At 58.8% G+C, this 15,401-nt stretch overlaps 1 protein-coding gene across 1 annotated transcript in view; it reads right to left on the bottom strand.

Moving 5' to 3' along the window:
- Positions 1-9,094, bottom strand: part of Scarb1 (scavenger receptor class B member 1) — a 54,716-nt gene extending 45,622 nt beyond the window's left edge. The window contains exon 1 of the mRNA XM_015502399.2: positions 8,754-9,094. Coding sequence (XP_015357885.1) covers positions 8,754-8,879 — 126 coding nt within the window. The 5' untranslated portion in view covers positions 8,880-9,094. The remainder of the gene's footprint in view (positions 1-8,753) is intronic.
- Between the last annotated feature and the right edge of the window lie 6,307 nt (positions 9,095-15,401).

Below are 15,401 nucleotides of genomic sequence, written 5' to 3'. Positions count from 1 at the left end.
AAAAAAAAAAAAAGAAAGAAAAAGAAATTGCATTTGAACTGAAATGTCAGAGCACCCAGGAGGACTTCTGGGCAGAGGCAACAGCCTGTGCAAAGGCCCTGGGGAGGGAAAAGCTCAGCGGATTTGAAGGAAGGCCTGTGAGGCTGGGCTGGGACGCTGAGAGGTGAGGCAGGCGGGGGCCAGGAAGGAAGGACACCAAGGCCGGGTGGACAGGCAGAGGCCAGGTGCAGGAGGGTTCTCTTCAGATCTTGGGAATGATCCAATTTGCCTGTTTTAAAGAGCCTCTGGCTGTGACAGGAAGGAGTGGCAGCAGGACAACAGGGACAGGCAGGGGACAGCCACAGGGAAGTGCTGGCAGCCATGCGAGGAACGTGGCAGCCGAGAGGGGTGGCCTCACCCCCAGCACAGGATGGTGACCCGCCAGGGTGACAAGCCACCCTGTGCAGTGACCTGCCTTTTGAGTGTCCATTTGATAAATATTTGGGAACCTGAGATTAAGTGACGGCCTCGTTCCAAGCGCTGGGGACACAGCGAGGACACAAAGGTCCTCGTCCTCTTGGGCCCGACGTTCTCATGAAGAGAAATTGACAACAAACAAAAGCCACGACCCAGAGGTGAAGGGCTCGTGTCCATGTCTCGAGCCACAGAACACAGCAGGGCCGGGGTCTGGGGTCGGGGGTCAGGGGACAGGGGGCAGGGATGGGGTCAGGGGGCAGGGTTCGGGCAACCGGAGGAACCCCATCTTCCCCAGGGGGGTGGGCATCCTTCATGAGCAGGCCAGGGCTGAGGGCACAGACTGTGCTGGAGGTGACCAGGAGTCCAGCGTGCGAGGGAGGGGACGGGCCCAGGCCAGAGGGGCCGGAGGCAGAGGGTTCTGCCTCTGGACCCAGGTGACAGCAGCCCTGCAGGTGTGGAGCAGAGGCCAGTGGCTTAAAGACCCTCCTGGGGAGCAAGACGGAGCTCAGGGAGGCCCTGGGAGGCCACCTCGGGAATCCAGGCTGACGGGCCTCAGACCAGAGTGGTGGCCGTGGCCCCGAGAGAAAGAGCCGGACTTTGGGTTTTGAAGATGAAGCCATCTTCAAGTGGCTCGAATCCTTGATGAGTCCAAGGTGGGCAGCAGAGGGAGCAGATGAGGGCTGGCCCTGGCCTTGGTCCCTGGCAGCGGCAAGTCAGAGGGGCATCCAGTAAAGGGGGAGGGTGCCGGGAGCCGGCCTGCGGGGGACACAGTCAGCACTGGAGGCTGGACTCCAGGGGAAGCAGCCAGGCCCGGGGACACCAAGTTGGGAGTGGGCAAGGCCAAAGTGACACTTCCCGTGTGCCTCTGGGTGAGGCTGCCCGGGCCTGAGTGGACACTGGGAGTGTGTCGAAGCCTGGGAGTCACAGCAAGGACCGGGCCACTGAGGAGGCCCACTGAGGAGGCCCGGAAGATGAGACCGAGAGGAGCCGGCCAGCGAGGGAGGAGGAAAAGCTAGGACGCACGTCTAAAGTGGCTCAAGAGACCTTCAAGTCGCTTCCAGAGAAGGTGGAAGGAACTCATTCAAAATGCCAGGAAGCAACCAAGGGCCAGCCACTCCCGTTCCTTCCCCCCACCCCCCAGCAACAGATGCTCCTGGAACAGGAAGAAACCACGGGCAGGGGGCGGGGGAGGGGGAGGGCTGCGAAAACAAAGACCACGCTGGGGTCTCTGGTTCTGGGGGCTCTGGGCGGAGGGAGCAGCCTGAGGACGGAAGTCACCCTGGACAGGCTGCAGGCTGGGCCTCCCTCAGGCTGCAAAGCCCAGCGAGCCTCTCTGTGCTGTTTGGTTAGCCCCAGGCCGGCCACTCCCCAGGCCAGTGGAGGCCAAGGTCGCCTTTGAACTGGGAGAAGGGGGGTGAAGTCAATAAAATTTTTATTTTGTTTTTATTTTTGGTGGCGCCCATGGAGTCCTCTGCACAATCAACTGTTCACAGCGGGGCTCGGCGCGTGACGCACGCCTGTTGGCCCAGCGACTGGGGAGGCTGAGGCAGGAGAATCCCAAGTCCCAGGCCAGCCTCAGCAACTTCGGAGGCCCTGAGAACTTAGTGAGACCCTGTCTCCAAATAAAAACCAAAAAGGGTGGGGACGTGGCTCAGTGGTGAAAGGCCCCCGGGTTCAGTCCCCAGCACCTAAAAAGGAAAACCTGTTCCAGCGTCTCAGCTGCTAGGGAGACGCTGGGTGCTGGGGCCACCTCCCTGCCTGGACTCTGTTCTGAGACTAGACCCTGGAACTCCCTTGGGGGCCTGGCTCGGGGGACCCCAGCCTCTCTTGCTGGCGGAGAGCATGTGACAGCTCTTCTGAACACTAACGCCTCTCCCCACTCCTGCCCCAGCGGGGCCCACAGACGCCAAGGGCGCAGATGCCCACCCCCCGGCCAGGTCCCTGGGGACCAAGATGCGCCTGAGGGAAGTTGTCACTTTGCCTGTCCTCGGCAGGGACCCAGTTCCGCCTCAGGTGCTGGCCAGGGCCAGGGTGAGGTGGTTCCAGGTAATGAGCTCCCAAGTTCCCGCTGGCCAGGGTGAATCGGCTTGGGTACAGCTGCCCAGTCATTCGAGGAAGGGCCGCTGCTTCCTGGAGGGACAGCCAGGCAGCAATGGGCATCGCCCGGCACATGGACACACCAGCCGTGGGGCATGTCCTGCCCGAGGGTGCAGGTGTGCGTACGTCCCGTGCCCACGGCCACCACGTACATGGAAGACACACAGCCACTCGCGTGGTGCAGGGAGCTGGGCAGGGGCGAGAGAGAGACAGGACATGGCCTCGAGGGAACAAAGCAGGCGCTGGCCAGCAGCCCCAGCTGCTAGGACCTGTGGGCAGGACACAGGAAAGTACCTGTGGGCACGACCTGGGGCTACCTGTCCCCTGACCATCCCCAGGCGGGACCCTCAGCCTCCTCCCAGGGCCCAGGCAGCTGCTAGGACGGGGCCTCCCCTCCATGGGCTCCTGGATCTGCCTCCAGACCCGGGAAGGCGGCGTGGGCCCTCAGCGGGGGATGAGGAGGAGGGCCTGTGACCACTGACCACCACTGCCCGCTGCGATGCAGAGAAACCCAAGGGCCACCCAGCTGAGGCCAGGGCCAATGCGGACCAAGCAGGACCAGCGGACACCAGACAGGGAAGAGGCTGTCCCCTTGTGGCTCAGGAGCCGGGCTCCCTGGGAGGTCTCCGGCTCCATCCTTGCAGCTGGGTGACCAGGGCCAGCTACTTTCCATCAGCGACCCCTCAATAAAACAGAGGCGGCGGCTGTTTCCCTACTGAGTGAAATGAGGTGAACCATGGAGCCTGTGGCTGCACAAGGAGCGCCCCTAACTGTCCTCCGCCATCAGCCCACCTTGAACTGACCGGCAAAGGACACAGAGCATCCCAGCTCAGTCCACGGCCAGCCCGGGCTCCCATGGTGGCTGCTGCGGAGGGACGTGGGGAGAACAGAGTCTGAGGTTGTGACTGGTCCTGAGGAGGCGGGAGGGGACACAGCCTGACATCAAGTGCGCACTGCCTGCTCCATCCATCATGACCCAGGCACAGTGCTGCCCCCGAGACACCGCAGGGACGTGACATAAAGCCCCCACCCACAGACGTCATGCTCCTGAGGGAGGAAGGGAGAGGACACCAATAAACATGCTCATGGGGCCATGTTTCGAGAAGCCAGGGGCAGGCTACCAAGATGAGCTGGGAACGAGCGTCCAGGCACTGAGGCGGCAGCAGGCCCGGGGTGGGGGAGGAACACAGACAGGACACAGGGTGGCAGGGCTGAGACAAAGGGGAACAGGGGAACGAATGGAGGCTGGGTGGGGGAGGGGTGGAATGACACAAGGAGCCTCCCTGGAGTCGGGACTCTAGTGCAGGTCCAAGCCGCCAACGGGAGGGGAGGGCGGCCAGGGCCAAGATGATAAGGAGGGGTCAGGGTCCAGGTGTCCTGATGGTAAAGTCACTGAGATTTGCTGGCCTGTGAGATACAGGGGAGTCCCGAAGGAGCCCGCAGGCAACGGGGACCTGGAAACCAACGGAGATGCCATTTACTGAGACGAGGACCCAGGCAGGGGAGGCCCGCACAGCCGGAAGGTCAGTGGCCCCGAGGCTGATCCCGGGGAGCAGCGGGTGGCCTCGCCTGAAACCCCAGCGGCTGGGGAAGTGAGGCAGGAGGACCCCGCGTTCCAAGCCAGCCCCCGCAACTTAGGGAGACCCTGTCTCTAAATAAAATATAGAAAGCAGAGTCCTGGGGACGTGGCTTAGTGGAGAAGCGCCCCTGGGTTCAAGGAGAACAGCGGGGACTGGAGGACTCTGGGACTCAGTTTCTCTCCTGGATGTGGGAGAAGGTCATAAGGCCCATCATCAAGGACGGTGGCCAGGAAGAGGGGCAACTGGGTGCAGGGGATGCAGGACCCCTCACCCCCACCCCCGCCTGGAGCACAGACGCGCACGCGCGCGCACACACACACACACACACACACACACACACCAGCAAAGCCATCTGGAGATGGACTGTGACTCCTGCCCCGCACACAGGGAGCCCCACAAACGGATGCCAAGACGTTCACAAGTACAGCCCCAGTGTGGACACCTGTCCCACCCTACCCCTGGGGGAAAGGAGACCCGATCTCCCCTGTGACCTCAGTGTCGGGGCCCCTCTGTTACATGCTCTGCATTTGGGCCATCCTTTAACGAAAGCTATGTAATTTTTTTTTTAATTAAACACAGAAAGCACGAATGCTCTGTTAACAAAATAAGGAGCATCACGGACAAAGCCCTGCCTTTAATAGTTTCCTCTGGCCAAGCCCCCAGGCGTCCCGTCCTCCCCACCTGGAGAAACCAGCTCTGTCAGGCTGGCGCATACCCTTCCACACCTGTGTCCAAGCTTTTGAATGCACGAATATGAGCATACTGAAAATACACAACATTGCTGGACATAGTGGCGCACACCACACCAGCAACTGAGGAGGCTGAGGTAGAAGGATTGCAAGTTGGAGGCCAGCCTCAGCAACCTAGTGAGGCCCCTGTCTCAAAATAAAAATTTTTTTCAAAAGGGGCAGGGGGGGTTAGGGATGGGGCTCAGCAATACAGCACCCTTGGTGAATCGGGTACTTCAAAAAAAGAAAGAAGGGGCTGGGGATGTGGCTCAAGTGGTAGCGTGATTGCCTGGCATGCGTGCGGCCCGGGTTCGATCCTCAGCACCACATACAAAGATGTTGTGTCCGCCAAGAACTAAGAAATAAATATTAAAATTAAAAAAAAAAAAGAAGGAAGGAAGAAGGAGGGGAGAGAAAGTGAATGAAAATACAGAATGTTGTTGAGTAGTTTTGTTGTTGTTGTTGTTTTATCATAAATCCCCAGAGACTTTCTGTCCCTTAGCAGGGTGCTTCAGCAACTGGGCTGAAATGTACACATCCACTTCCTGCTTTCTAATTTTTGCCCAGAAATCCTTTGGACAAAAGAGCTCCTGGTTTATTTTTCTACTTCCCCACTGAAGAGTCGACTGGGCTGGGGGTGCTCGGGACCCTGCCCACCACAAGCTGCTGCCCAGCGCGTTCCTGACCAAGTGCCTGACCTTAGCCGCGGCTCAGACAGCTTATCTCCAGGAAGAGGGGAGCCAGGGCCTCTGTGGGTTTCACAAGGCGGCTGTCAGTGGGGCAGGAGGGCCGGGGTACATCCAGAGCCGTCCACACACTCTAATCTCCTTTGTTCCCGCTAATCTTGTTGGGAGGCAAAGCAGATCTGAGAGGCCCGAGGTCCCCGGCCAGCTAGATCGCAGCCGCCCGCTCTCCCAGGAGTCTGCCACCCATGTGCGTCTCAAACACACCACGTAGGGCCTGGGCTGGGGCTCAGTGGCAGAGCGCTTGCCTGGCATGTGGGAGGCACTGGATTCGATTCTCAGCACCACATAAAAATAAATACAATAAAAGTCCATTGACAACTAAAAATATATATACATATATATATATATGCCATGTACCTACTCAACCCCGTTGAGAAATGCAAATCAACTCATCAGATGAACCCAAAAAAAGAAGAAAAAGATAGTAAAAAAAAATCTCTGGTTGGAGGGGAAGGGACACTCCCTCACCTATGTGTGAAAGAGAGATTTGCTAGTAACTATCACAACACCGACTGAGCACACACTGGGTCTAGAAGCTGCACTTGCAGAAATCCATGCTGTGGAGGGGTGCTGGATACACTCAGAGGTACGGACTCACCGACATGTAGCAGAGAAGATTATCAGTCAGCAGAGCAACAGGTGCCTGGCGCGGTGGGGCACCCCTGTCATCCCAGTGACTTGTGAGGCTGAGGCAGGAGGATCACAAATTAGAGGCCAGCCTCAGCAACTTAGCAAGGCCCTAGGCAACTTATCAAATCCCTGTCTCAAAATTTTAAAAAAGGACTAGGGTGTACCTCAGTAGTAGAGTGCCCCTGGGTTCAATCCCCAGCACCAAAAAAAAAAAAAATTAAAATTAAAAGAGGGAAAGAGAGAGAGAAAAACAGGACAACAAATATTCACCAATTCAAAGGAAAACGACACAGTGATACACATGTGATACACATGTTCCAACACAAGATACACATGTTCCAACAGGGAGAAATCCTGGAGTAATATTACTACATTGAAAGACGAATGGTAACATATTTACACAGAGCACAGTTGGATTTATGTATTAATGTGTGGACGTGTTTCTGATACACATAAAGGTCTAGGAGGATCCACTCCACAAAGAGTGGGAAGTAAAACAAGGGAACTATCTTTTTCCCCCATTTGAACTTTTTCTTCCCACCGTGCTCCACCAGACCCAGGGCAAGTGCTGAGCAAGGGCTCTGCGGCTCGGCTACACCCCCAGCCATGAGTTTTTATTTTTATAAGCAAGTATTCATGCTTTTGTCCATGAACTTTTTTAATCAACAAAAACAGCATTAACCAACAAAGAGCCGGACACAGGCTCCCATTCAGAGGCACATGGACATAGGAGGCCAAAGAAAACCCTGGCGGGCGCCCTCCCACCCTGAAGTCCCACCCTCAGCCTCTGAACACAGGCTTTCTTCTTCCACGAGGCCCTTGGCCGCCACTCCAGCCCGGGCTGCTCAGAAGCCTACTTGGGCTGGGCGTGTCTCGCAGTCTTCCTGCCTTCACGCCACTCAGCCCCAAGCCAATCCTCAGGCCGGGGTGCGGGGAGGCTCTCCCCCAGCCCCGAGCCTGGAGCTCCGAGTTCCAGGACGGCTCAGGATGACGTGGTCCGCCTCTCTGCAAGCCCAGGGAACGGGAGGGAGTCTGGGGACGCACGCACGTGTGAGCACATAAACCCACTGACCTCCGTCACCCGATCCACAGCCTGAGATAGAAAGCACCCTGATATGAGGGTCAGTCTCCCCCGGAATCCACCTATGCCGAGGCCCCCCAGCGAGACACAGGTGCCCTTGGCACGGCTCCACTGGCTCACACCCAGGCTCTCTCCAGGAGCGGGCAGCCTGGGCAGACGCTGTGACACAGGAGAGGTCCTGGCACTACAGAAACCACAGGCTGTCACTGAGATAAGCTTGGCTGGCCGCTACTCTGCAAATCAAAACAGAACACCCTGGAGCTGCCCAGGAGGAAGGGAAGGAGCTTTCCCGCCACCTCCGAGGTGACCTCACCTTTGACCAGGGCTTCTCTGCAAGCAGATTACAGGATGTCATGGGGCAAGACTGGAAAACCCAAAAAACAGAAAAGAGGAAACAGCGGAGAGCACCACTGCTCTCCCAGAGACCCCGAGAGAAAGCAAACAGGGCTCCATCCTCCAGGCCTGCGGGGTCCCAAGAAGTGGCAGACACGTCTAAACAGATGTGTCCTTCCTTCCTGCTCGTGCTCTCTCACGCTCTACGCACGGGGCACGTCCCCATTCCTAAAGAAGCAGAGGAAGGGGGGAAAGACGTCCACTTGCCTGGCAACACCCTCCCTTCACCCCAGTTCAGGGTGGGCTGGGAGGCTCCGGAATGGTGAGCCTCAGTTTCCTGCCTGGGCACTGCAGGCGCTGCCCAGTGGCCTCAAAGCTCTGAGGCACTTCTAATGTGACAGCTGCCATCTCTTGGCCCTTCACTCAGGCCAGCTCATTCAAACAGGCCGCCAGCCCGGGCAGAGTCTGTTGGTCTGAAGGCCAGCCACCGCCTCCTGTCCGCTGGTCTGAAGGCCAGTGACACCCAGTGTGTCTCCCTGGGTAAAAGGGCAACCACGTGTAAGGCTGGAATCAGGGGAGGCTCAGGCCGCCAGCACAGGGCTCGTGCCTGCCTCCGCCTGCATCTGGGGAGAAAAGCGGCTTAGCCCGCCTACCGAGCCGGGAAGGCAGCAGGGGGACAGGGCAGCCCTCGGCGCCTGAGCAGGGTCGCTCTGGGAGATTCCTCCGGGCGGGGGAGGGTACCCTGCTGAGCACCTACTATGGGCTGGGCACCCACGTGAGCCCCAGCAGCACATCCTGTCCTCGTGGGCGCTCGAGATACAGGCAAAGCGCAGCCCTACTGTCACCGGCACTGCACAGGCGGCGGTGGGCAGCTTCAGGCGGCACCGCGGGCAGCCTGGTCCTGCTCCTCACCCGTCCTGGGCCCCAGACCCCTGAGGCTGAGGTCAGGCCCCGAGTGGTCGGTTACCCAGGCCCCGTGCCTCCAGCAAAGACCCTGAGCGCCCGGGCCTGGGCCGTGAGGGTGTGGGGAGGTGGGCAGCTGCTGCCCCAAGGCCCTACTGCCCCGCGCTGGGCGGCCCGAGCCCCGGGCGCTCTCACCCACCTTGAGGACCTGCTGCCTGATGAGCGAGGGCACCACGACGATCATGACGGCGCCCAGCACGGCGCACAGCAGCCCCGTGACTCCCAGCGCCACGGCCGCCCAGCGCGTTCGGGAGCGGCCGCCCATGTCTGCGCGCCCAGGCGCCCGCCCGGGGGGACGGCGACGGGCCAACCAGGCGACAGAGGCGACGGGCGGGACTCCGAGCACGCAGGCGGCGGCGGCACGGAGGGCCCGGGACGGTGGCGCGCAGAGGAGCAGCCCGGCAGGTGGGCAGCGGTTTTATGCGCCATGGCCCGCCCCGGCCGCCCTGGGCGCTAGGATCCGGGCGGCTCCGCGGCGGGGGCGGGGCCTGTGGTGCGGGGGCTGGGGCTGGGCGGGGCGTGGATCGGACGCGGGGCGGGGCCGGGGCGCCGGGCACGCCCCGTCCGGGCACGCCCCGACCGCCTTGGCTCTAGTAGGGGCGCGCGGGCCAGCTGTCCCCGGGTGGTGGTCGCGCCAGGCGCCCCCTCGCTCCTTCCCCTTCTTCCTCCTCTTCCTCCTCGTCCCCTCCTCCTGCCATCGCTGTCATTGCTCACATTTAGCTGGAACGAACCGCCCGCCCGGGAGCACAGAGCTCTGAGATGGTCCCCACGCCACCGCCACTTTCCGGAGCCCGCACCCCATGCACACGCCCAGCCTCACTGCCCCTACACCAGGCCCACTGGGGAGCTGACCCCGGCCTCGGAGCCTTTGTGCACCCTTTCATCGGAATCGTGTCCCTAGACACCCGCCTGTTCGAAGCACCTTATCAGAAAGGTCTTGCCGCGCGCCTGTGCAGCACAGCGCCCACCCTTATCGGCCAGCACCACCCGCGTGTAATCTTTTGCTTCTCCGCCTGCTGACCGTGTGCCCACCTAGAACGCCAGCCCCCGGGAGACGGCGCTAGTAACCCCGCCCCACCAAGTGCCTAGCTCGGGGCACTGCCCTGCGGGAGAATGTCCCACAAAAGCCCTGCAGAGTGAACCCGGAGGCTTCTCCAGCCCTCTGCGCAGAGCAGGGACAAGCTCCGTGTCACAGAGGAAACTGAGGCGCCCAGTGCCACTCAGAAAGCCAGGGGAGCAGGGCATCGGATGAATGTGGGCAGTTCCCCAAAGTCCTTAATTAACAGTTATTTAACCAAGTGACTAGTTGGTCAGTGCCCCCAAGGAAACAAAATTGTGCCCAACAACTGTCTGGGGCAGAGTGGTGCAGAGTGGCGGCTGCCCCCAGATGGAGAGGTCCCTCCACGGCCCTCATTGGACTGCACCCTGCTGACCATGAGTGTGGGGTCCTTCATGTAGGTCAGTCCCTCGTTTTCTGGGTGGGATTACTAAGAAGGCAAGACTCTGAGTTAGGGTCGTGTCCCCTGGCTAAGGCAGGCCCAGTCCTCAATGGAAAGCTCAGGACGAGGCCTTGTGCAGCTCAGGCCACCCTGGAGACAGCCCCTAGGCAGCCTGTCCTGGCCCAAGACAGCACTTCTTGAGCACCTACTATGCCCTGGCCTTGCCTGCAGACCTGATGTGTATAGTGCCCCAAGAGGGCCACCCCAACTTACACCAGGGGGCTGGGGACAGGGCCAGGCTGTGGCATCCGTCAGATGGGGGCAGGCTCAGAGAAACTTGTATTCTGAGGTTTCCCACCCCAGAGTCCTGGGCCCTCCCTGTCTCCAGTTTCCTCCTCAGTACAATGGGGACGGTGGAGGTGCTTTCCAAGGACGGTCATGCTGAAGATCTGAGACCCTGCTCAGAACGGTGTCAGGAATGTGTGGGAGCATCATTGAGACCCCACATCACCTGGCTCCTGCTCCCTCTCTGCCTCACCTCCTGCCCTCTCCCCTTGTCCACCCCACCCCAGCCTGGCCACTCTCGCCTCTAGAACACTCCCCTGCGCCCCTCCCAGGCTAACTGTCCTCCTCCCAGAAGCTTCAGGGTGGACTCTCTTGGAACTGGGAGTCCCCACCGCCTCCAGCAAATACCCGCTTCTGTCTGAAAGGTCTCACTTATCTCCTCAGAGAAGCCGTTCTTTTTGGCCACCAGTGTCAGCCCCTGGAACACCACCGGCGGCGTGGGCCCCGCAGGTCTCCTTGAATACTCGAAGACTCAATTAATTAACTTTTAATTAATCAAGTAACCATTGATTAATTAATTAAAATAACTCTCATCGAACTCCAAGGTCTTCCGCAGCCTTCCACCACGGGGCTGCTTTATTCCCAGTGACGTCTGTGATTGCTGGGAACTGGCCAGCCAGCTGAGCGGCCGCCGGCCACCGACTCCCTCCTTTCCCTGATACCGACTCACCTTGACCCCACCACCCAGGCCAACTTCTGCGTATCATCGAGTCTTCAAGGACCAAATGTACGTGGCGCTTACCTAAGAAAACCCAAGGCCAGGGCCAGAGTGACCTGGCACCCCATGGTGCTGTCACTTCACCAGAAAGATGGGCAGAGATGAAAGGGTGTCAGACACACGTGACCAGCCGAGGCCTTGAGGAGGAGCGTGGCTTTGGGCGGCAGGGAGGGCGGCCTAGGAAGGGAGAAGGCGGAGAGAAGCCTTGAGGAGAGACGGGGCCCTCAGCACAGGAGGGTGAAGCCCAACCCTGCTGGCCCCGGGGACAGACCAAGTGATTGGAACTGAAGGCGGGTTCCACCTCCACACAGTGTCAGAACAGGCAGGCTGTAAGAGAACATGGACTCGTGGTTGCCAGGGGCTCAGGTGAATGCAGGGTGACGATTCATGGGTCACAGTGTCCCTTTTTGGTGTGGTGACAATGTTCTAAAATTGATGGTAGTGCTGGATGTGGTGGCACATGCCTGTAATCCCAACGACTCAGAAGGCCAAGGCAGGAGGATCGAAAGTTTGAGCAGTCTGGGCAACTTAGTGAGACCCTGTGTCAAAATAAAATAGAATAGGGCTGGGGAAGTGATTCAGTGGGACAGCATCCCTGGTTGGATCCCCAGGAACACTATAAAATAAAAGCAAAGTGATTGTGGTAATGGTATTCGACTATGAATATACTAAAAGCCATTGGGGTTTGTGGTTACGGCTCAGTGGCAGAGCGCTTGCTTAGCATGTAGGAGGCAATGGGTTCCGTCCTCAGGACCATATAAAAATAAAGGTATTTAAAAAACACAAAAACATAATAAAAATATTTTTAAAAGCCATTGACTTGTAAACTTTAAATGGGTGGATTTATGACATGCACATTGTATCTCAACAAAGACTTATTTTAAAAAAAAAAGAAGAAGAAGAAGAAGAATTTTGCCATGGCTCCCACCTCACTCAGAATCAAAGCCATGGTCCTCGCCAAGGCCACCATGTCAACGCCATCACCCTGACTTCACCTTCCCCTCGGCCCCACTCTGCTCCAGCCCCACCCAAACTGGGAGCTCCTCAACCTGCAGCCTGCCCCTGCCTCGGGCCTTTACACTTATGCTCCCACAACAGGAAGCTCATCTCTCCAGAGCCCGAGATTCCCTCCCTCCAAGCTCTTGCTCAAATGTCACCTTATCAAAGACATCTCGCTTCCTATCCGCCCTTTCAAAATCACAGGCCACCCCCACCCTGCCCATCTGTCTCCCTCCTGCTGTTTCTCCATAGCACCCGCCACGTCCAACATGCCACACCACACGCAGACTGATTTGTTTCACCGAGTCTCCACCTTTCCTCCTCTAGAGTGACAAAAGGTCAAAGGAACAGGAATCTGTTCTGTACATTCCTGTGCCCCACTCCTAGAATGGTGCAGGGCAGACAGGAGGTCCTCGGAGCCGTGGCTAGGAACTGCCCAGTGTGGTGGCCCAGGGCAAGCTGCGTACCCTCTCGGTGCCCAGTGGGGACCATCCAAGCTGCACTGCCCTGGGGTCACCACGAGGATGGAGTGCAGGGGAAGGAGCTCACCCTTGCTTCTGGATTCACGCAGCCTGGATTGCTTGCGCACCTACTGTGTGGTGGTTCCCCGGCCCGTGATCAGGTCTTGCACACAGCAGATTCAAAGGCCCAGCACGGGAAGAACAGAAGGCCACTCGATATTCTTATGTTGATCTCAGTGTGAAATGACAATACTGGACACATAGGGTCATAAAAACCCACACCATTAAAGCCAGGTGGAGTGCCCGCACCTGTGATCCCAGCCCCTTGGGAGGCTGAGGCAGGAGGATCTCAAGGCCAACCTAGGCAAGTTAGTGAGGCCCTGCTTCAAAAAAAAAAAAGTTAAAAGAGCTGGGGATGTGGCTCAGGGGTAGAGCACCCTGGGTCCAGTCCCCAGCACCCAAAGAAGGAGAAAGCTCCTTTTTTGCCTAAGTCGGTGCGAGTGGCTCCTGGGGTGTCTTCTTCGGAGGTTGACCTGTCCCTCACAACGCCTGAGTGCCGGGGGAGCACCCTGTGCCCCACGCACCCCTGGGGAGACTCAACTCAGCCCTTGGACTCAGCCCTTGCTGGGCCCCCAGCCTCATGCTGTGGCCTGAATGGCTCCTGTCCAGCCCTAAGTGACGGCGCTAGAAGCTGGGCCCTTGGGAATGGCGTCCGGGCCCTTGAAGGTGGCTGCAGAGGGCTGCTGGCCTTTCACCGGGGCCAGGAGCAGTGAGAAGCGTCATCTAGGAACAGGAAGTGGCAGCAAGAGATGCCAACCTCTCCAGGCCTTGATCTTGGATTTTAGCCTCCAGAACTGTGTGAGGTAAACCGCTGATGGAGGCCCGGCCTCGGAAGCAGAGCAGCCTGGGCGAGGGAGCCCCTGGGAGTCCTGATTCCCCCAGCTGCTGCCCTGCCAGCCACCATAGCGGGCCTCCAGGAGGGCCTCCCCTACTGAGGCTGGCAGTGAGCTCACCTTTGCCCCAGCCTTGGGGACGGGTGAGGCGGACTCTCCAGCACAGACAGTCTCCAGGACAAAGGTGCTGGTGTGGGAGCCGCCCCTGGGGACAGGCGGGCATGGAGATAGGACAGGGAGCCACATCAGGTCCTTTCTGGGTGGGCCTTACTTTTTAGCAGGGGGGGAGGGAGAGATTTAAACACTCAAAACACGCCTGGGGGTGGGGGGCTTAGCGGTAGCCTCCTAGCGCACGGGAGGCCCTGGGTTCCAGCCCCAGCACCAAAAAAACCCAAAATCCACGTAAGCACAGACTTGAGATGGTGCTGATGAGACACAGCAGTTGATTCCTTTAGAGAGAAGGCAGGGGTTTAGGCGAGCTGGCCCAGGAGGGCCTCAGAGCCCCTGCTCATACCCCGTCTCCACGCAGAGTGCCACAGCACCCCCTTTAGCTCTCCGCGTCTGGACAGTGAACTACAGGGTCCCCTCTCCTCTTGGGGCCGTGGGGCGGTGCTCGGCCAAGGAGCCACCTTGGAACACTGATACCATTGTCTGGTGGGCCACAGGACAATATCCACTCGCTCCAGAGGCGATGCTGGAGTACGCAGGGGAGAAGGACCACCCGGATGGAGTCTGCTTCCAAACGAGTCACAAAAGAGAAAAAGAGGACGAGAGACGGTGACAAGCAGAGAAATACAAGAACGGCTTGTTGTCGGGTCTGAAAAATGGGTCCTGGAGAGAGCAAGCTCACAGGGGATTTCCTCTACTTTTGTGTTTCTTTGTTTCTTTTCTTTTTTTTTTTTTTTTTTAAGAGAGAGAGATTTAGTATTTATTTTTTAGTTTTTGGCGGACACAACATCTTTGTTTGTATGTGGTGCTGAGGATCGAACCCGGGCCGCACGCATGCCAGGCGAGTGCGCTACCACTTGAGCCACATCCCCAGCCCCTTCTTTTCTTTTCTTTAATAATAAACTGCGACCCTCTGGCTGCTGTTCAGGAGTCAGGCGTAAAAGCGGAGGTGCCGCCGTCCTGGGGAGCTGGGTCGCGTGATTGGTTAGGGGGACTAGGAGGAACTGGACAGATTGAACAGAGCAAAGTGGCACAGGCTGGAGGGGAGGGACATGGGGTCCGTGGTGGGCAGGGCATCGGGACCCCAGTCTCCAGGAGAGCCGACCACACCTGACCGCTGGGGTTCACGTTGGCAAACACACCCCCAGGAGGATTCTAGAAGGGCCTGAGAGTGAAAGGACATTCAAGGATGGGCCCAGAATCACCGTCCAGTCCCCCGTCCTGCGCTGCTCCCCAGGAAGCTGACCTGCAGCTGGCTCCCCACAGAAGAACTGCCCCCAGCGCGTAGATGAGACGCCCCGAGTGGCACCGTGACCCTTTCCACCAACCACAGGTGGTAGAAGGAACAGTACGTGACCTCAAGAAACCAGTGGCTTCTCTCAGCCCTGGATCCGTCTTTGACTAAGCCACTGGCATGTGGGGAACCCGGCCACGGGGGCAGAGCTGGGCCCTCAGAGCCCCGCTGCCACCTGTGCCCAAGTGAGGCCCATTTGGTACCCTCCTGCCACCTTAGCATCCCAGCCACTATGACAAGACAGAACTGCCTGTTTGACCCCCAGAATCCTGAGGAACAGCACGTCCCTTCTGGGACAGTGCCACCCGCCACTGCCTCAACCTTCATAGGGAGCCCTGGACCCTCTGGTCTCCAGTTCCCAGGTGCTGTCCACTTCCTGCCCAGAAGCTGACATGCCCAGGAGCTGGGGCGGGGAACAGGAGGGGGGAACAGGAGGAGGGGACAGGAGGAGAGGACAGGAGGCTGGGGGC

Source organism: Marmota marmota, unplaced genomic scaffold, assembly GCF_001458135.2.
Source record: "Marmota marmota marmota unplaced genomic scaffold, marMar, whole genome shotgun sequence".
Taxonomy (NCBI): domain Eukaryota; kingdom Metazoa; phylum Chordata; class Mammalia; order Rodentia; family Sciuridae; genus Marmota; species Marmota marmota.
The sequence above is the reverse complement of the archived record's forward strand: the minus strand, read 5'-3'. Positions and strand labels throughout refer to the sequence as shown.